General features: G+C 32.9%; 1 protein-coding gene across 8 annotated transcripts in view; it reads left to right on the forward strand.

Moving 5' to 3' along the window:
- STXBP5 (syntaxin binding protein 5) overlaps window positions 1-27971 on the forward strand; it is a 179732-nt gene that overhangs the window by 57781 nt on the left and 93980 nt on the right. For all 8 annotated transcript variants that reach the window (XM_081296618.1, XM_081296620.1, XM_081296621.1 and 5 more), the window contains exons 9-10: window positions 2631-2754; window positions 14027-14105. In XM_081296618.1, coding sequence (XP_081152744.1) covers window positions 2631-2754; window positions 14027-14105 — 203 coding nt within the window. The remainder of the gene's footprint in view (window positions 1-2630; window positions 2755-14026; window positions 14106-27971) is intronic.

The following is a 27971-nucleotide window of genomic DNA, read 5'->3' on the forward strand; positions in this document are numbered from 1 at the left end:
GAGAATCAATGAAATTGATAAATATGTAGTGAGAATAATGAGGCAAATAAAAAATACAGATTGCCCATACTAGACATAAGACAGAAAATATCACTAATTTTTACAGAAATATAGAGGGACTCAAAAGAAATTCAGTCATGGGCTGGGGACATAGCTCAGTTGGTAGAGTGCTTGCCTCGAATGCACAAGGCTCTGAATTCAAAAAAAGTAATAAAATCAATATCATTCATAAAATTAATCTTATATAACATTGAACAGAACATAAATATTGGGGAAGAATTTAGAAAGTATTTTGTTAAAGTTTAAAATTTTTGACAGTCACTAATAATGAACAATTCTATATATAATAATTTCTAAACTGTCTAAACTCCCCCTGGAAACACCTGCACTGAAATTCAAATACAAAACATTTCAACATGAACCAAGAGCAATGATATAATAGCATGAACTTATGGACGTAAAGTCAGTTGCTCAGTTTACTGAAGAACAATTAAGAACTATTAAGAATGAAAAGGTATCCTCTTGAGATGTAAAGTAATTTAAAGAGGATTTGGAGAAGTGATTTTTTAAAACAAAATTTACAAACTACTACTACTAATAATAAGACAAAAATGGAGGGGTAGTCTACTCTAGTTATATAAAAATAGTTTCCAGATAGAGGCTCAGTAGTGTAAAAGTTTCTGGCCAGAAGATGAGTTTCTTCAGATTAAAACTTGTCTCGGCAATTACTGTGAGAATTAGAGAATATGTCTTGAAGTTCATTCTGAAATTTATTTATTACTTTTATTTTCAAATCTACATTTTGCTACTTTGTATTTTAGTTACTTTAAAAAATTATAATCTCTCAATGTAACTACTTTTTGCAAGGGATATTCATTGTAATAACTTATTTATATTTAGTGGTGATTTATTCTGAAAAACTATAGGAATACATTTTGTTTTCCTAAACTTGTCAATAGTATATATGTCATTGTCAAATATTCCTTAAGAAGTAAAATAATTGAGTAACAAAAACAGCATGGTATTGGCACCAAAACAGACTGGTAGACCACTGGTACAGAATAGAGGACACAGAGACTAACCCACAAAACTACAATTATATTAGACAAAAGTGCCAAGAACATGCACTGGAGAAAAGATAGCCTCTTCAACAAATGGTGCTGGGAAAACTGGAAATTCATATGCAACAAAATGAAATTAAACCCCTATCTCTCACCATGCACAAAACTCAACTCAAAATGGATCAAGGACTTAGGAATACAACCAGACACCCTACGTCTAACAAAAGAAAAAGTAGACCCTAATCTCCATTATGTGGAATTAGACCCCAACTTCCTTAATAAGACTCCTGTGGTGCAAGAATTAAATTCAAGAATCAGTAAATGGAATGAACTCAAACTAAAAATCTTCTCGGCAAAAGAAACAATCTGTGAGGTGAATAGAGAGCCTACATCTTGGGAGCAAATCTTTACCCTTCACACATCAGATAGAGCACTAATCTCTAGGATATATAAAGAACCCAAAAAGTTAAATACCACAAAAACAAATAACCCAATCAATAAATGGGCCAAAGACCCAAAGAGACACTTCTCAGAAGATGATGTACAATCAGTCAACAAATATATGAAAAAATGTTCATCATCACTAGCAATTAGAGAAATGCAAAACAAAACCACTCTAAGATTTCATCTCACTCCAGTCAGAATGGCGGCTATTATGAATACAAACAACAATAAGTGTTGGTGAGGATACGGGAAAAAAGGTACGTCATACACTGCTGGTGGAATGCACAGTGGTGCAGCCAATATGGAAAGCAGTATGGAGATTCCTTGGAAAATTGGGAATGAAACCACCATTTGACCCAGCTGACCCTCTCCTCAGCCTATACCCAAAAGGACTTAAAAACAGGGACACAGGCACATCAATGTTTATAGCAGCTCAACTCACAATAGCTAAACTGTGGAACCAACCTAGATGCCCTTCAATAGATGAATGGATTAAAAAAAATGTGTCATATATACACAATGGAATATTACTCAGCAATAAAAGAGAATAAAATCATGGCATTTTCAGGCAAATAGATGGAGTTAGAGAAGATAATGCTAAGTGAAGTTAACCATTCCCAAAAAATCAAATGCCAAATGTTTTCTTTGATGTAAGGAGGCTAATTCATAGTGGGATATGGAGCAGCAGGAGATGGGAAGAATAGAAGAACTCTAGATAGGGCAGAGGGGTTGGAGGGGAAGGGAGGGGGCATGGGATTATCATGTGATGATCATTATTATCCAAAGTACAGATATGAAGACACAAATGGTGTAAATATGCTATGTATACAACCAGAGATATGAAAAATTGTACTATATATGTGTAATGAGAATTGTAATGCATTCTGCTGTCATATAAATAAAAAAGGAGGTAAAATAATTGAAAGGAATTAAAACATTGTCAGTATTAAATAAAATCTCTGTGTATTTCAAGAATGCTAAATTTTGGGAAAGTAAAGTTAACATTGATTTCAGCTTGGAAAATATAAAAAGAATTTAAAATAAAAATTCATTATAAAACTATTTATGATAGGTTTGATATTTAAATAAGTTTGAAAAATGAAATTCTTTTTCCTTCTTCTTTAGGCTATTCACTCTGTTGCTTGGCATCATGAAGGAAAACAATTTATTTGCAGTCATTCAGATGGTACCTTGACCATCTGGAATGTGAGGTCCCCTGCTAAGCCTGTACAGACAATCACACCACATGGTAAGAATACCTTGATTTTAAATACTTCTTGGATTATAACATAAACTCTTTGTTTTTTGAGTTTGCTTTTGTTTTTGTCCAGTTTTTAATGAATATTGTATTTATGTAATATGATATTTCATCTTTTGAATATCATTTCTTTAGTAATCCAAAAAGCAAATGGTCTTTTGAGTGAGGTAGGACTCTAAGCTTTTGTCATCTTAAAGCTATCACTTGCAAGTTGTCAGTGTTATATGAAACAATGTGCTTGAAACAGGCATACCTCTATAGGATGAATTTTATACATTAAATTTGGGATTTGAGTGTTCCCAGTTTATCCCATATTTAACGATTGACTGGGAAGACTCTCAGGACTCAGCATATAGTCATATTGCAATTGTGATTTATTACTGCAAAAGAACATAGAGCAAAATTGTCAAAGGGAAAAGGCACTTGTATAAAGTATGGAGAAAAGTAAGTTCAGTCTTCCAAGAGCCCTCTCCTCATGGAGTTATCTTGGACATACTTCATCATTCTAGCAGTGAGTTGTTGTTACCACATGTGAGAAATTTCATCTATCAAATAAGCTCACCTGAGCCTGTGCGTTTTTATTGTTCGTCATATAGGCTTTAGCATGTACCAAAATTCCAGATTCCCAGAAGAAAAGTAGAGGTTCAGCATAAACTACTTTCTCTGTTCAACAGTGAGGCACAGTGATCCAACCGTATCAGTCAGGTAATAATGGGAGCTGCCTCAAAAGGCAAAGTCCCAGACACCAACCAAAAGGTTAATTTGCAAGTAGATTTTTTCTAGGGATAGCAGTCTCTGGCCTGCTGTATTAACTTTTTTTTCTGTATAAATAGGATTTTAAAACTGCTATGAAAATTGTACTAGGTTATTTATTAAAGCTGAATTAAGAAGGCCTCTTTTCATTTTGAATCTATATTTTTTTGGATCAATCTGAATTCTGCATCCCTAATCCAAGAGAATTCTTCCTGAGAAATTTAGAGAAATTACATTTAAAGAAACTATTATAAACTGATAATAATAAAAGAGAATCTTTATAGCTATTGCTAATATTTCATTTCTTGCTTTAAATATAAATAATCACTTTCTAAATATTTTGAGTTATTGCTATATTGATATTAAAGAAACAGTAAAATTAAAAACAAATTTTATCTGTCTGTGGCAGTATGGGTTTTTAGGCTTCTGTTCCTGTGAGAATAGCAATTCTTGACATCAAGATATACTTTACCATTGCTCTGTAATAAGAATCATCTGCTGGAAAAACACTTACTTTAATAAATTTGCAGCAGGGCTATTTACAAGTGAATCTAGAATATATCCCTTATGATAGTAGATTCTAGTTTTTCTTAGTGTATTTTTCTTCTTTCTTTCATTAATGCCTAGGTTCCTAATCTTGTTGATACTCTTGAAAATTCTCAAAAGTCTTAGAATTCTCTAACCCCACTGGGAAATCTAGAAAATTTAGAAAACCCAAAAAGTAGAGATAAGGGCAATTAGCTCAAACACCTTTCCCTTCAAATTCAGAAGAAAATATAACTAGTATCAAGGATAGTAGAAATATATAATGATGCTATTGCATCTTGAAGTTTATCTGTTTTTTCTTTCAAAGAATAGTACTCGGACTGGAGGTGTAGTTCAGCAGTAGAGCACTTAACCTAGCATTTGCAAACCCAAGGTTCAATCCCCCGCATTGCAATATTGCAATAAAAAGAAAGCACTAAGTGCATTTTCTCTTTGAAACCATAGTTGCTATAGTGCCCAATCACCCCTAATTATTCTATGGTGTGTGTGTGTGCGCGCGCGCGCATGCACCCTCCATATATATATATATATATATATTTTTTTTTTTTTTTTTTTTTTTCCTAATAAAACTTTCTCCTCTCAACAAGTTTTGTCTTTTATAAGAAAATACTGCATGTTAATTAGATTTGGTTGCAATGTTTCTTCAGTCTTTAAAATCTGGAACAGTTATTGAGCCCTTTTTTTTTTGTTTTTAACTTTCATATCAGGTAAATTATAAAAGTTATAAAAATTATTAAGCACTTATTTTGTACATAAATGTGCTTCAGTTTTCTCATGATTACATTCAGGTTGCACTTTTTGGCAGCATATCCTAGAGAGATAATAATGTATTATTTTTTAAAAAATTTTTTTACTATTTCTTACATACATGACAATAGTGGAGTGCATTACATTCATAATTTTTTGCATTAAAATTTTTAATACACCTTTATACCACAGTTTATCAAATCTCTGTTTGTACATATGTTATGTTGACACCAAATTTACATCTTCATACATGAATTTTGTATAATGATGACCGTCTCCTTCCACTGTCCTTATTATTTTTACATCTTCTCAAGTAAAACCTTTTGTGTGTGTGCTCTTGGGAATGGAACACAGGGCCTACCTCATGCTAGCTAAGCACTTTACCACTGAGTTCCACCTCTAGCCCCCAAACTTATTTTTTCTTTCTCTCATATTTGCAGTATCTTTTGATTCCTTGATTAGGAATCTGTGTGCTGTGTCTCTACTATAAACTTATTCTTTTTCCCTTTGAAATTAAGTATTTTTAATTTATATTATCAATAAGGATGTTGATATGAATTAGTTTCTTTGAGATTATGTGCATACTGCTACTCATCAAACTTTTTCTCTCTAATTTTGGTATCTATTGATGTTTCCTTGCTCAGTTATTACTCTAATATTGCCAAGCAATAACTTTTTTTAAAAATCTAATCTTGTTTTTGTTTTTGTTTTTTATACTACGAACAGGTCTTTAAGAGCAGACTTTATAAGTCATATAAGTCAGTCTCTACAATGTTTGTAGTGTGTTAGAAAAGGATCATTAGCTAAAATTATTTTTAAACCAGTAAGATAAAGAATATTTGACTTACTATCTTTTCTCAGAATTAGAATCTAAACAAAATGTAAATATGGCTTTTGTTGTCCAATATAGTAGTCTAAATGTAGGTGGTCAGAATTTTATTTTATTTATTTATTTACTTACATAAAATAATGTTTGATTTGTATGCATATTTCTGTTATGCTTTGTTTTTTTACAATGTTTCTGAAGTGACTATGCTCTATTCTGTTGGAAGAATGGCCTTTTAGTTGCATAGCCAAAGACATTTAGTATTTTCTGATTCCTTAAGGTGTTATATTATTTTGTCAAGGAATATTATTATTTTTTAAAGTATTCGGTAAATATTTTGACAATGACCTTTTGAAATAGCCATAAATTAGAAAGATAATGTCACAACTAAGGTGATTTTTTAAAAAAAATTATAAAAACCGAACTACAAAAAACCGAACTACAATAAGGTATGAATTTGTCATACTGTTAAAATTGTTAACAAAATGTATTCACTCCCAGTTCATAGAATTTTTGAGTTTAAAAGTTAGGGAAATTTTTATTTTATTATATTTTAAAATAATTTCTAAGTGTTAACAGCAAGACTGAGTATAATTCTAGTTTTTATTTTCTATGGAACAGACTTGATAAACTGGAGACCCTGAAGCAGGAATACCCAAATAGTAGTATCTGGATTTTAGGTGTAACAGAGGCCTTTATGTGCTACACATAATTTGTACAAACTTTTATATATATAAATTGGATACAAAAATAGTTCTCCCTTTTCCTAGGGGAATGCAGTAAATGTACCATGGTGAATAAATATAACTTTTATAATCCCCAAAAGATAAAATAGTGTTATTTTATTTTATACAAATAATTCATACTTTTAAAATATGAATTCTAAGAGTTCTATTCTTGTTTATTACTTACTTATTAACTTATTGTTGGTGGTATATAACCTACTAAAGCAGTTTTGTGTTCACAACTGAGTTCCATGGCAAAGTCATGTCCATTTTGATATAGTAAAGTACAGAGATATGATTTATATATCTTGTTGTGGTATGTGTATCTGTTCTTTACATATGATATTTGTGATACATAATTTTCAGAATAACAACTATCTGTTGATGAATTAAAATTTAGTTCTTTTGGGGCTGGGGTTGTGGCTCAGTGGTAGAGCACTCACCTAGCACGTGAGAGACACTGGGTTCAATCCTCAGTTCCACATAAAAATAAATAAATAAAATAAAGGTTAAAAATATATATATAAATTTAGTTCTTTTTTTTCTCATTGTTGTCTTCTATTATGTCTCTTGATCTTAATTTTAGCCAAACAGCTATGGCAAATTACTTTAAATCTACTAGACTTTTAAAATTTTGTACATTTTTTGTTTTTTAAATTTAAACCTACCTAATAGTTATTCAAGTATCTTAGTCTTGGAAAGCATTTATAGTATTACCTTGATAGTCAGGAACTAATTGAACTCCTACTAGTATTTTACTTTAATGTTTATTGTTACAGGGTTTCATACTTAAAATAGGTCAAGATAGCCTTGAAGAATGTGTTCACAAGATTTATTATTACATTAGCCTAAAGAGATTTTAACTCCAAAAGACACACATGTGGTTATAGCCTTTTAGTTCCATAGTTTTTGGTTCTGTGAAGTTGGTTAATGTTTCTGAACCTCATTATTCTTATGTATAAATAGAGATAATAATGAAAGTTAATATGGCCTCTTCACGTGGCCTCTTCATTATTCTTATGTATAAATAGAGATAATAATGAAAGTTAATATGGCCTCTTCACGTGGTTGTGAGGATTATATATGTTCATTCAATAAATATTTATTGGTTCCACTGTATGATAAGTACTATTATAGGTATGAATCATATAAGCAATATGTAAGTAAAAGTACCTGGAAATTATTAGGTGCTATAAATGTGTGATTCTAGTAAATACAAATCTGGAAGGATAGATTAGTTTTCAAAACTATAGTTCACAAATATTATTTAGTTTTTCTTATTGATGAGTTATTTGGTCTAAGAAGTATGTAATTGTCAAAGAAGTTTTAGAAATGCTAAATTAAATTTTTATTCACTATAAAACACAATAGGTGATTTTTGACTCCTTAAACAAAATGTGATAGCTCTCTTTCATCCAGTTTCCATGATATCAAAAAACATTTCCTTGGCAACTAGAAAACCTGAAACCTATTCTAACCTTGTTACATATGAAATACATTGTGGAGATAATTTCTATTCTCTGGGATTTAGTTTCATTATATGTTAAATGGCAGGATTGAACAAGATGAATTTTCTTTAACTTTTTTTTCTTAGTTGCTGATGGACCTTTGTTTTATTTATTTATGTGTATGTGGTGCTGAATCGAGCCTCCCACATGCTAGGCAAGTGCTCTATCACTGAGCCACAACCCCAGCCCCTGAATAAGATGAATTTTAAGGTTTAAAATTTTATGAATATGTAAAAAGTAAGCAGAAGTTAATTTATGTAGATTCTGCAAAGTCATTTCATCTTGATGAACTGTGGATTCTGTATTTTTGTAGGGGTAGACTCTGCTGCTTTCTTTTGGTCTGTTTTTCTACTGTGACAGATAGGCTTTCGTTATTCATTATTTACGAGGAATAACTTGATGGCTCATATTCTTAACCTTGAAGTTGTGACCTTGTTATGTGTTTTGTTGGGCCAGTGCCCCACATGAAGCCCTGGGGATGATATGTAGCAGAATGAGATTTTCTGATTGTCAACTTTGCCAGAATCAGATGATTCCCTAAGGAAATGGAGATCCTAAGCAGTCAAAATCAATAGATGTCTAAAATAGAAAATGACATTTTAAATTTAGTTTCTAGAGCTTATTCATCAGTACAATCAATCTACTTATCAACAAGTAAACCAAGATTGGGGAACTTTTATTAAGAGTCACTAAAGAAAAAATAGAATCAAAGTTTAAGAAAAATTCAAGTTAGGATGAAATATACACAGAATTCTGTTCATCTACTTTTAAGATTCATCTGAAGCATAAAATAAATCCATACTTTAGTACTTTATAGAATTTAAAATTTTCTCCAGAAAGGACTTACCACACTTCTTAGCATCCTTAAGTTAGGTTTTTATTTAAAGGCAAAGGATATAATATAGCAAGAGAAAAGAATGCAGATAAGCATTCTGAAACATCCCCTATAAGCAGGCTCCCCATAGCACTTACTGACACACAATGGTTATGCTGAGTATCCAAGTACATCCACCAAAATCTGGCTTCTGGATAGTTCCAGGAGAAACTCAGTAAGGCCTTTTAATTGATACATCCAATTTGCCTGTCAGTGCCCTGAGGGTTAACAAGGAAGTTTTAGAACTTGAACACTTCATCAAAAATCCCACCATCCTTAAATCTTAGCTAAGAATCAAAAACCAGATATTCAGATATATCCAGTCCCCAGCTTTAAATCAACTCTGTCTCCATATATATTAAGAGAAGTTCACCCTTCTGTCCCTGTTTCAGACTAATATTATTAACATCAACAGTGTGATTTTCTAGTTTGTCATTGTATTTTTTAGAAAATCATTGTTCAATAGAAATGTAATGTGAACTGCATATATTAATTTTAATTTATTAGTAATCATATTAAAAACAGTAAAATGAAAGTTAAAATTGATATTATTTATTTTAACTTTTATTTAACCCCTGGTATGCAAAAGTATTATTTTGTCATGAAATCCAACATACAAAATTGAGATATTTCACAGTGTTTTTTGTATTAGGCCTTTGAAATATAGAATACATTCTACAGTCACAGCACATTTTGACTTGGACTAGCCATATTTCAAGTGCCCAACAACAAAATATGACTGGTGGCTACCATTTTGTACAGCTGCTCTACACTGAAAAAGCAAAACTACAATATAATAACTGTCAGTTAGAAAATGTCCTGTGTTCTAATTGGCAATATGAAAAACTTAGTAATTGTTTTTGTCATTGATCTTCATTCTTTTTTTTAAATCAATCTTTATTCATTTAAGAAACATTTTACTGAGTATCTCCTATGCACTAGAGATTAAATGCTGGGAGTAGATTGCCCTTAAAGAGTTCATAGTCAAGTAAATGAAAACGATCTATAAACTTATAACTATAACTATAACAATAAGATGTGAAAACAAAGAAATAGTGGTGTTGTTTTGGGTTAAGGGTATAGAAATAGTTTACAAATTCAGGACATAGGAGTGGGGTCTTAAGGAAAGGGGTTCGATAGAAAACAATAGGACAAGGTTGTTTTAGTGAAAAAATACAAAGTCACAAAGATGTAATCATAAGCAGTGTTTTTGGAAAAGTGTTAGGGTTTAAAATTTGTTTGAGGTAAAAGCAGGAAATGAAAAAAACTGTATAGAGGCAAGATTATACATCAAAGTATGCTACAATGTTTGAACTTCATGATGGAAGCCTAGTAAATGAGTTTACAGTGAGGAATACACAATTAGCATCGTGGAAAATATCACTTTAAATAGTAGTGCATCAGGTGACCTGAAGGCAGAAGAGGTTGCACAATAACTAAATGCTTACATTAATAAACAGTTAATACTGAAGATTTCAGTTGTGACAGAGGAAATGGGAAGAAATAGAAATTCATAACTGAAATTCTGGAATTACTAGAGCTCAGACCAGTTCATGTGGCAGAATATCCATTGTGGTTGGTAAGTGGGCATAGGAAAAGGATATTTATAAAACGAAAAGAAATTGTATGTGGATGGCATAAAGGTTTATGTGATTTATTAAGTTAGATTTTATAATTAGTCAGATCTTTTCAGGGACTTGTTAAGGCAGTTCTCAGGTAGAAGAAACACCTTGTTGCTCCACTGGTTTACAGCACTTAAGTAAAATGACACCTGGTGAATGAAATCTGGTAATTTTCTAAATATTCTTCTATTTATCTATGACTTATAAAATCATATCTAATGCCTTATTACTTGGTTTCAAAATAGTTAGTGTGAGAATACAGATGAATAATTTAATCTTTCTGGACCAGGAGCAGTAATCAGTAACATGTTTTTTAAAACATCTTAGTTGGAAAAGTATCAGAATATGCCAGTCTAAAATACTCACTGGTTTGATAACTAGAAAAACAGCCAGTTTTTTTTTAAATTTATGGAGATAATGAAATTACTAGAATTTTTAACTGGAGAAAAAAGGTTAACTTTAAAGGAACAACAATAAAACTAGCTTTCAACTGTATTACAAGTCTAAATGCTAGAACACAAAGGATCAACATGAAGACTGAGCAAGAAAAAATAATTTTATACCTAGCCAGGTTTTATGCAAGATATGCAAATACCATCTTGCAAGAGTTCAATAAAAATACCCTTTAATGACCTTCTTAATTGTTCTAGCTACTAAATCACTGAATATTGAAATAAGTTAATGACTTATTTCTGAATAAAAACAAAATTTTATATAACATAATAATTTTGAAAACAAATGTAAAATTGGGTCTGTGATACCAAATAATAATAAGTGGTAATAAATAATGACAATTATTATTAATTTATTATTATTATTTAGGTACTAGGAATTTAACCTAGGGATACTTTAACACTGAGCTACATCCTTAGCTCTTTTTAATTTTTATTTAGAGATGGCATCTTTGCTTAGGGCCTTACTATAAGTTGCTGGGGTGACCTTGAACTTTTGATCCTTCTGTCTCCACTTACTGAGTCTTTGGAATTATAGACATGTGCCACTCATAGTGCCTGGCTTATGAGTCCAAATTATACCAGTCTGACACTTTCATTAGAGCTTTATAATTTTTTTTAGAATTTTATTTATACCTTTCTTTTTTCTTATTTTTTTCTCCTACCTCAATAGTCAAGTTTTCCTTCTACATTCCTTTCCAGTCCTTACATCTTATCTACCACTAATCACTTCTTGGTTCTGAAAATTGAGCTTCCTCTTGGACATTCAGGGTCCATTGAACCATCATTTCTTCAGAAGGAAGGAAAGTGATGATCCTAGGATCTTAAATTAAGACAAGATTATATGTTTTACCAACAGATTATAGACATATTTATAAAAGCCATATAGTACAGCTAACATTTCCTATCAATGGGAAAACAATGAAGTCTCAATAAGTAGTGCTTGCAGGTACATAGTTATGTCAAAACTCATTATCTACTTAAATTTATGCATTTCCTTGTAGATCTGTGAAAACTCAAAACTATTGTAGTTTTTCAGTCTCTTCACTTGTTGTAGGTTTATTCATATTGTCTATTTCTTTTTGAGTCAATTTTAATAATTTTGTGTTTCTACGCATTTATTCATCTCCTCTAAGGCATCTCATTTGTTGACATGCAGTTGTTCATAGATTTCTTTACAGTTCTTTATCTGGTCCTATGATTTGAGTTTTCTGCCTCTTTTTTTGGTCAGTGTAGCTAAAGGGTTTATTTTATTTTATTTCAAAGTAGTTCCTGATTTATCTTTTTCTTCTTCGTGTTTTTTTTTGTTTGTTTGTTTATTTGTTTATTTTTCTTTTTGTGGTATTGGATTGGCCCAGGTTACTTTACCACTGAACTACTTTCCAGATCATTTTTTTTAGTTGTATAGTACTTTTATTGTATTTATTTTTATGTGGTGCTGAGAATCGAACCCAGTGCCTTGCACATGCTAGGTGAGCGCTCTACTGCTGAGCCACAACCCTAGCCCCTTTCCAACCCTTTTTATTTTGAGACAGGCCCTAACTTGCAGCGGCTGTCCTTAAATTTAGAGTCCTCCTGACTCAGCCTCTCAAGTTTCCAGGATTACTAACATATGTTATAGCACCTAGCACGATTTTTCTTTTGATGTTTGTCTTTAGCCCATTGTTTATTTAGCAATATGTTGTTTACTTTTCACATATTTTTAGAATCTCTATTATTTTTCCTGCTAATGATTTCTAATTTCATTCTGTTTTGGTTGAAGAACTTATTTTGTGTATGTTTATCTTTTAAATTTGATTGAGATTTATTTTATGGTCTAATATGCAGTTCGTCCTAAAAATGTTTTGCATGTACTTGGGAAAATTATATTCTGTTTCTGTTAGATGAAATGTTCTATAAATGTTTGTTGGCTCTAAGTTGTTTTAAGTTGTTCAAATTTTGTTTCTTTGTTCACCTCCTGTTTGGTTGTCTATACACTATTGTAAGTAAGATGTTGAGGTTTCCAACTGTTATTATTATGTCTATTTTCCCTCTTATTTTGTAGGCATTTAATTTTCATATATTTCGGTGCCATTATTTTTGGTGCTAATTTGTTCATAATTGTTATATCTTTCTGGTGACTTGGCCCTTGGCAAAATATTCTCTTAGATTGTTGATGGAAGTATAAACAGGCACATTTCTGGAATACAGTTTTACCCAGATATCCTTTTTCTAGGAATTTATCCCAAGGAAATAATCATTAATTTATTTGCTCATTGAATGTTTATTGAGTACCCATTATATGTCAAAGGGTTTGTGCCACTAGAGACACAACAGGGAAAATATACACTAAAAATTTTTGCTTACCCAAAATTTACATTCTGGTTTGTTAGACAAACTACAACAACAAAAATAAATAAAAATAAAGCAGTGAAATATAAAGTATTTTAGAATAAGTGTTATAGAGGAAAAAATAAAAGTATGAAAGCAAATAAGAAGTGTTAGGGTAGGAGTATGTGTCAGAGATTCCCAAGGCAATTCCCATGTTTGGTGATTTGCCAAAAGTATAATAGTGTTGAGAGTAATTATTACTAAAAAAAAGAGATAAAATAGATTTTTGTTTTATTTCTTTATTTTTTTTTTGAGTTTTTTTGTGGTTTCTACAATGAATATCTAGAAATAGATAACTGAAATCTCAAACATTTTGCAAATATCAAAAATCAAAATCAAAATTATTTTACAAAATTAGTTATTGACATTTTATAGAGATTTGTGTGTTTTAGTAGCTTTTATACATTATAATGAATGAATTTTACTTAGGAGGATGAATATAAATGAATTTGTTAACATAGGATTTAATCTTATAGCCTGTTACACCTGGATAAAAATGTGATATAGATTCATTTTTTTTTTAAATTTTGTATTCATTTAGCAAACTGAAGTTCTCTTTTGCTTATCTATAATGAAGAACATTGAGAAGACTATCATTTTTTCATAGTAGAATTTTATTACATAAATGTTATTTTACTTATATTCAGCAGTGAATTTCAAACTGAATTTTGCCTGATCATTTAAAAGTATCGTATTTTATATTAAATATATCTTTCAAAATCATTTTGAAATGTTTCATGGTGAATTTCATTACATTTCACTTTCATTTCATAAATTGTCAATGCAAGAATTTAGAGTAATGTAGAATTTAAGAATTAAATGTAGGAAAATATATTTTAGGAAAACAGTTAAAGGACGGGAAGAAACCAGAACCATGCAAACCTATCCTCAAGGTGGAGTTCAAAACGACGAGATCTGGGTAAGATTTTACTTCATTACTAATATTCATTGTATCACTTAAATACCATAAAAGTCTATTTTGTCATTATTTTCGAAAGCTTTTTTGGAAGGGTCTAGCCCTGTCTTAGATTTTTATACCTTCTTTATTTAATAAAAGAATTAAAATTAATGACTTTAGGGTAATATTCTTGTGTTCTATTTTTAGTAGTCTTACCATGTATCTTAGAAAATTTGAATTACTTTTCTTGTCCAATGTCATATATTCTCTTACATTATTCTTTGGAATAGTATTGTTTATTTGCCAGTAAAAATTGTGAAATAAGCAATGTGTAAAAAATACTCAAAATTTAACCTAGCTGTATTGTGTTAATTATGAAAGTTGTATAGTCTTCAGAAATTAAATCTAATAAGAATATTTGACAATTATGAAAATAAAGAATTTAATATTAAAGGAAGTTTATCAGTTATATTTGTTGACACTCACTATATGAATTTGATATGAGAAGTAGGTGATTTTTACAATTTAAATACACAGAAATCTGTATCAAATATTTAAAAATATAAAGGAAAAAAACTTCTAAAATCTATAGAATTCTATATCTTTAACTCCCAGAGGAATACTTTCATTTATGTTCTAGTGTGGTTTTATGTACTCTATCTGTATAAGAGTAAATTTATTTATTATACTATAGGGGTTCTCAAATTATGGTCCCTGGACCAAGAGCATTAGCTGAGAAATTGTTAGAAATGCGTATTTTCAGATTTCACACCTCTCCCCAACCTACTGAAAAGAAACTGGAGCTTGGAGGCAGGGGCAGCAATCCCTTTTAACTAGAGTTCTACTGCAGGACATCCTAGTGCCATTAACGTTTAGAACTGCTGGTGTATCTGGTGTATTTTTGGTTTATCCGTTTATAAAAACTGGTATTAGAATTGTCACATTCCTTTTTTAATCTTTTCCCCTACTCTAATTCAACTTTGTTCTCTTCTCTTTTGAGAAAAGGACCTAGGCTAAACACACACACACATACACAAGGAAGATTGGGATTATGTTTTCGTTCATCCTCTCTAGCTATCCCCTAAGATCCAACATATATTCTATGTTCAGACAATAGATTGAATGGACTCTAAGAGACTTAGCACCTATTTAATTGCCTTTGGCATCCCTATTATGTAACATTTGGTATAGAATTATTTGTCTTCTTTGGCTTCAGTGTCCTCATTTCTATCATACATGTATAATAGGTTCGTTGGTCAAAAGGTGGTTGTGATGAATTAAATGAGATACCTATGTATGTAAAACATTTCATATATTGCCTGATATACAATAAACTCTATAAATAGTTGAGAAACCACTTTTTATTAGGATACTTTCTGCCACCAGTTTATTTTTATTTGTCACATGTATCTTACGACAAACAAAATATGAAAAGCATGGTAATAAAAAATAAATAAAAAGAAGAGGAAGGAGGAGGCAAACCATAAAAAATATATATTTGTGATGCATCAGAAAAACTAACAGTGTTTATTGTCTTCTGAATTCTTATTCATTCATTTTAACAAATATTGATTGACAGCAAAGATTTTTCCCTCTCTGCTCTACCTGTTCCAGTCTCATTTCTGTATATTTACAAAGTCTAGGTTTCTTCAGATGGCAGCAATCCTTTTCCTTTTATGGGATTAGAAGTGAAATTTTTTGAAAATGTTTTGTAGACATTGTACATATTAGATTAATGGATTCACTCTCTTGTAATATCTTCTCCACTTTCTTAAGTTCTTTTTTTCGCCTGGGATAAGAAATACAGTAAATTAAATTGTTTCTTCTTTTCTTTTACTACATCACCTTTTTCCTTGAAATAGTTTTCCAGATTCTGATGTTGAAATTGCAACTACTCCTTCTCAGCTAAAGCAGGATTACCCTTCATTAAGCCAGCTAGGCATCACTCTCACAGTTTTCTCCTATTCCTAGCAAGTGTCTTAGGCAAATGCTAACAAAATGTGTTCTATCAGTTTCTGTTGGCAAGTTACCAAATTTTATAAACTAGCCATCCTTAACACCTCACTTACACATTTTCTTCTGTTTGCCTAGAAATCATTCTAGCAGGACAGGTTCTGTCTCCTCCTTTATAGCTCAGCATAAATGTTATTACCTTAAGGATGTTCTGACCTCACTGCTAGACTAGGTCCTTCAGTATTGCATGCCTATCAAAGCATGCAATATTTTCTTTTCTAGAGCTTATACATATCATTAATAATGAAGTTATTTTTTGAGTATATGTCTGCCTCATTATAAATTGAGTTTGATAAAACTATAAGACTTACCCATCATCTCACCTCTAGTTGTCTAGGTTCTAGCATAACATTGCCAAATGGGAAGAATTAGAATGTTAATATAGGTAGGTTTATATAAAGTGTAGTGGTGATGAGTTAGCTGTAAATGATAAATGCATTGAATTCTAGACAGTGGTGAACTGTGACAAAAATAGAACCAAGATGTTATAAAGCTTTTATTTTCTAATGAAGTAATTCAATAAAATATGCATTAGATCTAGAGAGACTAGATTTTCCCTTACATAGGGAATAGTGACAATATAATTAACAGTGAGTTTGAAAGAAGTTTTATTTACGATATGGAACTAATTCTTTATGTGGCCAGGTCTTAACAAAAAAATCAAATGTTAAGTCAATTCTGTTGAAGTCATTTCTTTGAGAAAGCAATGTGGCCTAAGTGTAGAATGCCTTGGTGAATAACCATCCATCAGCAGAGCTATGGAAAGTATGCTTTCTGAAGCCAGATCACCTGAATCTGAGTACTGCCTCACTGTTCACATAGTGTGCAATCTGGTACAAACCAACTAAGCTTTCTGTAGCTGTTTCTGGAAAGTGGTAATCATAATACTAACCAACTCCTAGAATTGTCATGAAGTTTAGATAAAGGTATAAAACCGTCATAACATGCTCTTTACACATTAGTTGTCTCATGTATCAGATGTTTCAAAACAGCATTTGATTACCTCTGACAAACATCTGAAATGCAGTTATTCTTTTATTTTGCTGACAAAAACAGAGATACAAGTGCCAAGGTTGATTAGACTTCATAATAACTACAGAAATATATTATTCCCTAGATTGAGAACCATCTTAACTGAGAAACACTGATTTACTGCAGTGATTTACCAAAAAAAAAAAAAAAAAAAGACATCAGATAATGGTGATCCATTAGTGTGTTGTCAGAATAATTTCATTGGTTATGACCATGAGTTTTTAATTGAGACAGTAAAATAAGAAGTAACAGTGTACTGCACATCAAGGGTTATTTTTTTCATGAAATTTTTGTGCAATTTTTATATTTGTATACTGGATTGTGAAATAAACTTCACTTCTTATTATAGGTCATAATGAAAATATTTGAAAGCCATGATTTACTAGAAATAATTGAGGTTTTGATATTTATTTTTATTTGTTCTTTTTAGCTATCCATGACAGTAGAACCTATTTTGATATATTCTTTTTCCGTTTTTTTTTTTTTTTTTTTTTTTTACAGTTATAGACAGACACAATGCCTTTATTTTATTTGTTTGTTTTTATTTGGTGCCAAGGATCGAATCCAGTGCCTCACACTGCAAGGCAAATACTCCACCAACTGAGCTACAACCACAGCCCTATTTTGATATATTTATATAAGCATGGAGTATATCTTATTCTAATTAAGATACCAGTCTTTGGATATACAGGATGTTGAGATACACTGTGGTGTATTCATATGTGTAAGGAAGGACCTTACATATTATAGATAGAACCTCAATAGGAAAGTTATGTCACTTTCATTCCAGTCTCTTTCCTATTCCTATCCTCCCCTTCCTTCCCTCTACTCCCCTTTGTCCAATCCAATGAATTTCTATTCTTCCTTTCATCCCTTGTTGTGGACTACTATCCACATATCGGAGAGAAGTTTTGATCTTTGGTGTTTGGAACTGGCTTATTTCACTTAGCATGAGAGTCTCTGGATCCATTCAGTTACTGGCAAATGTCATAAAGTCATATTTTATGGCTGAGTAATATGCCATTGTGTATATATACCACAATTTCTTTGTCCATTCATCTGTTGATGCGCATCTAGGTTAGGTTCATAGCTTAGCTATTATGGATTGTGCTGCTACAAAGATTGATATAGTTGCATCACTGCAGTTTGCTGATTTTAACTCCTTTGGATATATATTGCAGAGTAGGATAACTGGGTCAACTGGTGGTTCCATTTCTCATGTTTTGAGGAATCTCCTTACTGCTTTCCAGACTGCCCTAATTTGCAGTCCCATGAACAGTGTATGAGTGCACCCTTTTCCCCACCTCCTCACCAACATTTATCATTGCTTGTATTCCTGATAATTGCCATTCTGACTGGAGTGAGATGAAATCTCAGTGTAGTTTTAATTTGCATTTCTCTAATTGATAAAAGATATTGAACATTTTTTCATATATTTGTTGACCTTTCATAGTTCTTCTTTTGAGGAGTGTTGTTTAGTTACTTTGCCCATTTATTTATTGGGTTATTGGACTGTCATACTTGATTCAAATCCAGTTCTGTCACTTATTAACTGTATTATCTTCAGCAAGTTGCTTTACTTCAGTGAACCTTTTTCTTTATGTGCACAGGAGTAAAAGAAATAATGTGTTTGGAACATGATAGGTATTTGATGAATTCTAATTCCTTCCCTTTCTTACCTCTTCGCTTTGTTTTCACTAGTGGACTACATAAGATGTTGTAGACAGGGCCACATTTTGAATAAGAAGCAAGTTGGGGTGGGTTCAGATTGTCAAATGGATATTCAGATGAACTCCACTCAGAGTTTTGTGCTACAGAGCATTAGAAGAGTTAGTTTCTCTTCATGTAAGGATCCGGCGAAGGTTGGAGGAAGAGACCACCAAGAGACTGCCTCATGCAATCAGCAAAAGGGGATTTATTGAGAATCCAGCATGCTGGGGCTCCGTGCTCACTCAAGAAGGGAGAGCAGCCCAGAGCCCAGAGCAGAGGTTAAGCAGTGCTTAAGTACACTTTTTGGGTAGGGCGGGGGCTTTGTATACATCAGAACAAATCATCATGAGGCGCAGGAAAATTGAACAACAACTCTCAAACTTGATTAGTACATTCATTGGCGGGAACAGGTCGGGCGGGGGTGATTGGTCACTCCTAAGGAGGGGATACATTCAAACTGATTGGTTCAGGCCCTGAATGCCTACGTGCCAAACTGCACAGGGTCCTAGGTTATTAAACAACTAAGTGGTCAGTACCGAGCATTGTCTTAACTGCCTCAGGAATTTCAGGTTCTGTGTGCAGTTCAGAAACTTTACAATACCTAGTCCTTTACATTTTAACTCAGGCTTTTCAGCTTAGAAACTTTACCCTTTCATTCAGATAGGACCTCCATTCAATCACTACCTTTAGGGGAAAGCATCTTTGTCATAGAACCTTAAAGCTAATGTTATCACAGTTAAATATGGAAAATCACACTGAAGAAATTAACTTGCTCCCTTTTGTTATGGTACATACTATGGCAAATATGCACTAAGGTCAACCTTTTGTGTTATAGAGCCAAAAAAGGACGACTTTTAGGTTTCATAGGCTATATGACCTTTGTTGGCAACTACTCAACTACTCAACTGCTCAACTCCACCTTTCTAGAAAGACTCAGAGCAGCAATAGACTTAAAAAAATGAATGAAATGTAGTTGTGTTCCAATAAAACTATATTTATTGACACTGAAGTTTGAATTTTATGTATTTCATGTGTCGTGAAATATTCTTTTGTGTGCTTTATCCTCCAACTATTTGAAAATGTAGAAACCATTCTTGGTTTGCAAGCTATATGTAAATTGGTGGCCACTTGTAGTTTTGCTGACCTCAGACATTTGTGCACATTGTTGCTACACATATACACATATAAAATATATATAAATATATATAAATATATATATATATATAAATATATATAAATATATATATAAATATATATAAATATATATATATAAATATGATATATTTAAATTTATGCACAAGAAACAGTACTTTATTTTTTGTTTGTTTGTTTGTTTTCAGTTCATTTTTTTTTTCCCCATATGGTACTTGTGTTTGCTTTCAAGTGGTTTGGAAAGTGAGATGGTTTCTTAAATTTTAGTTTTATTGGAAACCTAAATGTATAGGTGAGTTACCTATATAGAATGTGAAAAAACAGAGTATAATAAAAATCCAGGGTACCTCATTGTTATTCTGATTCTGAAAATTTCTAAATGTCTATTTTAGTATTATTCTGAAACAATAACACTGAGTTTCTCTTACTGTTTGCAAGGCCTGATACCAAGTTAGAGAATTTTGACACTCTGGAACCAAAAAGCAAAGTCCCTTGTACACAAAGGTGCTTATTTCCCCAGAACACAGGCTTTCTTTTTTATATTTTTTTTCCTTTTCAACTGGAGTTTGTTCTTTAATTACTATACCTTTTAACACTTAAGCTGCATTTAACTATGGATCAGTTACTGTTCTAAGTGCTTTCTTTACACATGCTAATTCCTTGAATTGTAGCAATAGCCCTGTGAAGCAGGTAATACCAGTATCCTTCTCTTAAAGATGAGAAAACTGAAGCAGAGAGCGTGAGTAATTTGCCAAACATTATACAGCAAACAAATGGCACAACTCGACTTATAAGACTGTATTCTTACTCATACTGTACTTCTTTTTTTAAAATCCATTAAGTCCCAAGTTTTGACTTCTGTGAATATAATAAATATTCAAATATTATTTCAAAAATTACTGTAAGTGGTGCATTTGTTGCTCAAGTTAAGTTTTTGTAGATGTTAAACATCTGGGACAATGCTCTGTGTTCACATTAACCATTATTCTACAAAATTATACTCCTCCCCACAGACACACTTAAATTGCCTGCTAAAACCGCAGATGGTGGAATTGTTCACTTCATTTACAGAAGTATTGACTATTAAGAACAGTGTACTGGGGCTACAGATTTGGTAATACAGATTCGTTTATATTTTCTTTCTTTTATTATCCATGGAGTCTCTGCTCTGTGTTACCAATCCTTTGCATGAACATTTGTTCTATAGTTACTCTCTGTCCTCCGTCCCAATTCTTGCTGAGCCATAGCAACAAGGAGATAAACTCATTTTGATGGCATGCTTATTTCCTGAAACAAAAGTAGATCCCTCTTGCAATTTTATGCCCTTACTGGAGACAAAAATTGCCACCTATATCTTAAACTGAAGCCTCTTACTTAAAAGGCTTAGCTTCTTTCTTTGTAGAAAATGGAACCAAAAAGCAAAAATCCCTTGTACACAAAGGTGCTTATACACAAAGGTACTGTATGCCAGGCATTCTGCTGTATGTTGAATGCATTATCTTTCATAAACCGTATAACAGCACTGTTAAATGGTACTTTCATCATCTCCATTTAGGGATATGTATACTGAGTTTAGAGAGGTGAAGTAACTTGAACTAAAAAGTGCTAAGGCTAGAGTTTGAGTCCAGATTGACTCAGAGGTAGCATGGGTTAGGGATTGAATCATCCTAATGACTGACAAGTCATTCGGTTTGTCAAATCCTGAATTGTCTTTTAAATTTGTTAGTCTATCAGATCATCATGCTAAATTTAATTATAGTCATACTAAATATAGCTAATCACATAATGTGAACTGAAAATGAGAGATCTTTCTTTGCCTCTAACATGTCAGGTAACTTCATGTAACTAGTTCAGTTACTCAGGGTTTGAGAGTTTCTTGTCACTTCCAGGCCATACATTTAAGTTTATGATATGATAACCTTTGCAGTCATTGCATTTTGTCTTATGCTTATTTGGGTCCATCCAAACTAGGATGGACTGATTAGGTACAGCTCTCACTATCCAATCATTTTACGTCAGAACATTCCTGCTTTAGCACAGTAACTTTTGGGGGACACCTTATATCCAAACCAAAATAACTTCTTTGAGTCTTTAAACTTTTCGTATTTGAAATGTCTCCGTAGTTAATCTTCCCACCTGTTTCTTCTCACTTTTACTGTGTCAACTAAAGGGTTTTGATCTTAAGTTGGTTGATTTTTATTTTATCATTTTCTTCAGGGATTGACATACTATAATCCATTCCAGATTTCCCTCTAACATCTTCATTCTTTCAAAACAAGAACATTTTATTCCAGCATTACTTCCCAAACATCATACCTAACTAGGAGAAGTTCCATGTACTTTCTTGCTTTTCTGGAGGGAGTTGCGGGGGATACTGGGGATTGAACTTAGAGGCATTCAACCACTGAGCCACATCCCCAGTCCTATTTTGTATTTAATTTAGAGACAGGGTCTCACCGAGTTGCTTAGCATCTTGCCATTGCTGAGGATAGCTTTGATCTGTGATCCTCCTGTCTCAGCCTCCTGAACCACTGGGTTACAGGTATGTACCACCACGCTCAGCTGCTTTCTTACTTTTAAGATACCATTCGACTTATATTTCCTTGGCACAATTGTGAAGTCCTCTCTCTGCACCATATAATAAAGTAGAAAATAGCTTTGCATGTAGTAAATGGTCAAATGAAGAGAACAGGCCACCTCATAAAATGATATTCAGAACTTCTGCTACTTTTTCTTAATCATTTTTGTTTTTAGGGGAACTCTTATAATTTTGTGGTGTAATCCTACATCACTAGAAAACTGTATCTAATAGATTGTTAGTGCCCTCTTTGACATTATAATACCTTGTGTAGAAGTTATATAAGTGTGTTCCCAAGATTAGATTTTAAAAAATTTTTATTCTAATTTGTTATATATGACAGCAGAATGCATTACAATTCATATTATACATATAGAGCACAATTTTTCATATCCCTGGTTGTATACAAAGTATATTCACTCCATTCATGTCTTCATATGTGTACTTAGGGTAATGATGTCCATCTCATTCCATTATCTTTTTTGCCCCTTGCCCCCTCCCTCCCCTTTGCCCTATCTAGAATTCATCTAATCTTTCCATGCTCCTCCTCCCAACCCCAGTATGAATCAGTCTCCTTATATCAGAGAAAACATTCAACATTTGGTTTTTTGGGATTGGCTAACTTCAGTTAGCATTATATTCTCCAACTCTATCCATTTACCTGCAAATGCCATCATTTTATTCTCTTTTATTGATGAGTAATATTTCATTGTGTATATATACCACATTTTCTTTACCCATTCATCTAGTGAAGGGCATCTAGATTCATTCTACAGTTTAGCTATTATTAATTGTGCTGCAGTAAACATTGATGTGACTGTGTCCCTGTACTTTGCTGTTTTTAAGACCTTTGTTTGTAGACCAAGGATTGTGATAGCAGGATCAAATGGTAGTTCCATTCCCAATTTTCCAAGGAATCTCCATACTGCTTTCTATATTGGCTGTATCATTTTGCAGTGCCACCAGCAATGTGTGAGTGTGCCTTTTTCCCCACATCCTAGCTAACACCTTTGTTGTTTGTCTTCATAATAGCTGCCATTCTGACTGGAGATGAAATCTTAGAGTAGTTTTGATTTGCATTTCTCTGATTGCCAGAGATGTTGAACATTTTTTTAATATATTTGTTGACTGACAGTATATCACCTTCTGAGAAGTATCTGTTCAGTTCCTTGGTCCCTTGTTGATTGGGTTATTTGTTTTGTAAGTGTTTAGCTTGTTGAGTTCTTTATATATCCTAGAGATTAGTGCTGTATCTGATGTGCATGTGGTAAAATTTTGCTCCCAAGCTGTAGGCTCTCTATTCACCTCACTGATTATTTCTTTTGCTGAGAAGAAGCTTTTTAGTTTGAATCCATCCCATTTATTAATTTTTGATTTTAATTCTTGCACTATAGTCTACCACGCGGCCTGCGCAGTGGTTTCATTAATGAGGTTCTAGGCATTAAGTTAGTTAGAAGAGATCAAAATAAAACACACAAACCAGTACCTTATTTTACATTGCTAGGTCCCAGACTGCTCGCCTCCCTGGTTCCCGCCTCCAGCCGCCCAGCAGGGCAGTGAGGATTACTCTGGGCTAGCAGGAGAGAGAGAGAGCGAACACGCCGGGGAGTAGCCTTTTATTTGGGGGACAAGAGATTCAGGGGAGAATTCCATCCAATGAAGGTTGAGGGGGGGCTGCACTCCAAGGTCAGGGTCAGTGATTGGGTCTCCAGGGTCAGTGGTCACGCACACCCCCACACGGATGGGCTCTCTCATCAGGAAAGGGTCCGGATAGCTCCGTCACAGCCAGAGCGCCTCAGGCCCTTAACGGGAGTCACCCAATCACGTGTCAGAATGGCTCCCCACGCTATAGGAGTCTTACTAAGGAAGTGGGGGCTAATGTGATATGATGGGGATTTGGGCCTACATTTTCTTCTATTAGACCCAGGGTCTCTAGTTTAATTCCTAGGTCCTTGATCCACTTTAAGTTTTGTGCATGGTGAGAGACAGGGGTTTAATCTCAAAGATTAGATTTTGTTACTTCTAATAATTTCATGTGCTAAGATCCCACCTGTATTTTTTAAATGATATAGTTATGAGAGCCTCCACCCCATCAGTGAATTAATCACCTGATGGGATTAATTGAACAGTAACTGAAGGTAGGCAGGGTGTGGCTGGAGGAGGTGGGATATTGGAGGTGTGGCTTTGGGGTGTGTATTTGTATCTGGGGAGTGAAGTCTCTGCTTCCTGATCATCTTGTGAGCCACTTCTCTCCACCATACTATTCCACCATGTTGTTCAGCCTCATTTCAGCTCCAAAGAATGGAGCTGGCTGTCATGGCCTGAGACCTCTGAAACTGTGAGCATGCAAATAAACTTTTCCTCCCCTAAAATTGCTCTTGTTGGGTCTTTCAGTCACAACAGTGGAAAAGCTGACTAAAACAATTATTAAATTAAAACTGCTCTTATGTATTTAATTAAATCTAATCATATACAAGTATATTTGGATATCTTAAATACTACAACTACATTGTGTACTCCAAAATGACTGCTCTTCCTGGAAAGTCAGCATGGTGTGAAAATACAGGTTCAAGTTCAATTTGTATCTGCATGCAAAGCAGCAGTGCTTCATAGGAACTTTACAAATTTACTTTTTGCAGGCAAACACTCAGCTCAGCATTTATGTTTTGGTATATTACCACACACTTGTTTGTGCCTCTGTGTCTAGAAACTACTAATTAATTTAACATAATAGAATAGTGGTTGATAGTCACTTGGTAATGATTCTTTTATTTCTGAAATCCTAAAATAGAATTAACCCCTTCTACAGTTGTCCAATTTGTAAATTTATCAAAAGAGACAGCTTTACTTAAGCATAATTTTTATTTTCAAAATTGTCACTTTTTTTCTTAAGTTCTTCAAATGTCTTTTGCTTATGTTACCTCTGTTTATTCATCCTACTTTTCCTAGTACTGAATTTCATTCTGAGCTTTCCTATAATCTTTTCTTTTAGACCTGTGCCTTCATGATCTGTATTGATTCTCTGGCATATTGTTAAAACTCTATTGTTCAAACTAATCTAAGAACAGTTTTCCCTTCATTATTCATCTTATTCACTTATTTTCCATCTTTCTCCAAAAAAGTGTTCCCTTTTGGTCTGTACATAGACTGAATAACTTAGTAAATACTCACTAATTGTCCTTTACATTTACCTGACTGTGGTATATGTTAATATAAGTTTATATGATTTAGATTGTGTTTTTCTAGAGGCAGAGATCAAATCCATATAAAACAGGGTCTACACTAAATGATTTGGGAAACTGTATTCTTATAAATGAGCTCCGAAATCATATTTGTAACACTGTGAAGACCATATATATAGTCCATTTAATCAGAAAATAATTTTATATGACAAAGACTACATTAGAGCTTTTACTTTTATGTTTCCTAAACAGTGCCTAATTGTTAAAACAATTAAACTATTGATACAAAAAGAACCCAAAGTAATGGACTGATATTAATTAATGTTGTATTCCTATGAATTAGAAGATATGAATGACTCACTGAATTAGTATCTCCAAAGGATACATTGTATTATATGATGTGAATATTAATTGAAGTTGCTAATAATGCAACCAGTGTTATTAAAAGTTTTTAAGTATTGGGAGGCTGACACACTCAATGTGTGGATAAGTTTTCCACAATTCTTATTTTTACTTGAAAGCCTAGATTTTATCACTGTAAACAAATGTCAGTTTGGGGGTTTATTTTTAATGACAGACTCAACTTATTCATTTTTGAGAAAATGTTGGTTACCCACGCCTAAATAATGACTATCTAACAAATCATTTTTTTTCAAGGAAAAATAATAGTAGTTAGTTCATTGGATTCAGCCAAATCATTGCACAAGTGCCATTCTCTAAATATGTTTAACTGCGTATACAAAAGTATAGTCACATTAATCAGTGGCATTTTAAAGTGTTTATTAAGGGGAGCCTCTTTAATCTGTGGCAGTGCAGAATACAATGCCTAGTTTAGTTAGGTACCTCTGCTTTGATTCATGTTGACATGCCAGTATTTTTTATCTACCTTCTATTACTTTTGGCCATAATTACAGGTCAAGAAATGTCTTACTCTTGTAATGAAAATGTTTTGCCCTCACAGACTTCTGGGAAATATCCTGGCAATCTGTAGAGATCTCATGGATCTTTTAAGCATTGCTGTAGCATACTGCAGAGCAATAAGAGGCTATGCAAAATTAAATATATTGAGATTCCAATATTTTTATTCCTAAAAGGATATGAATTAGGGCCCATTGCTATTAACAATTTAATTTAGCACAATGGAAATTATATTGACAAAACATTTAATATAAGGTTATATTAAAATTTTAACATTTTATTCAAATGCTATATATGTTAATCCATTCTACCAAAGTTATTGTAATATTACTTTAAAATTAGTCTTTAAATGAATAGGAACTTGCCTAAACATATCAGGTTCCTTTATTTTTTCCCCCAAAACCAAAATTCTTTTATCTGTGTTGATGAAAGAATATTAGGGTTGATAACTAGGAAACATGCTTTGAAGATATAGCTACAGTATTCGACATGAACTTCCTAAAATTGATAGAGGTGCAGAGCTGAACTAGAAAGATACTAAAATATCATCATCACACAAGTACAATATTAGGTACTTTTTTGAAAATGTATTTTGTACTGAGCACTCTAATAAATATAGCATTTAATCTTCACAGTCTTTGAAGTGCTTATCAGTTAAGAGAAAGCTGATGGACTGACCATTAAAACAAGTTGTTCAGCTAGGCCTGGTGGTGCACACCTGTAATCCCAGCTGCTCGGAAGACTGAGGCAGGAAGATTGCAAGTTCCAAGCCAGCCTCAGAATCTTAGTGAGGCCCTAAGTAAGTTATTGAGACTCTGTCTCTAAATAAAATTAAAAAAAGGGTTTGGGGATGTGGCTCAGTGGTTGAGCGCCCCGATTCACTCCCCAGTATTGGGGGGAAAAAAAATGAGAGAGAGAGAGACAGATACCAAGTTCAAGTATTCCCTTTAAAGGCAAGCCCCCTGTGGCCTCATTTTTTCCCAGTTGTATTCTCCATGCCACACTCCATTTTCATAATGGTTTCTTCTGCTAACCTGTTATTACCCCCTTTCGGCTCAAAACAGACCTTGAAGAATACTTGTCATAACTAAGCAGTACTCTATTTTTGTCAAAGAATTGTCCTTGGGATCAGCCTACCGACCCAGGTACTCCCAGCTAAAAAGGTATATTAAAAAGATATATAGTTTCAGAGTGAACTCCACAGAGCATGAAGGGACTATGGGGCCTTGCAGTAAGATCCTCAGTAACATTTTCATCACCCATACCACTTCATAGGGATGGTTAAGTCAGGTCATATTAGAT

Source organism: Spermophilus citellus (assembly GCF_964194105.1).
Source record: "Spermophilus citellus genome assembly, chromosome: 5".
In the NCBI taxonomy this organism is placed as follows: domain Eukaryota; kingdom Metazoa; phylum Chordata; class Mammalia; order Rodentia; family Sciuridae; genus Spermophilus; species Spermophilus citellus.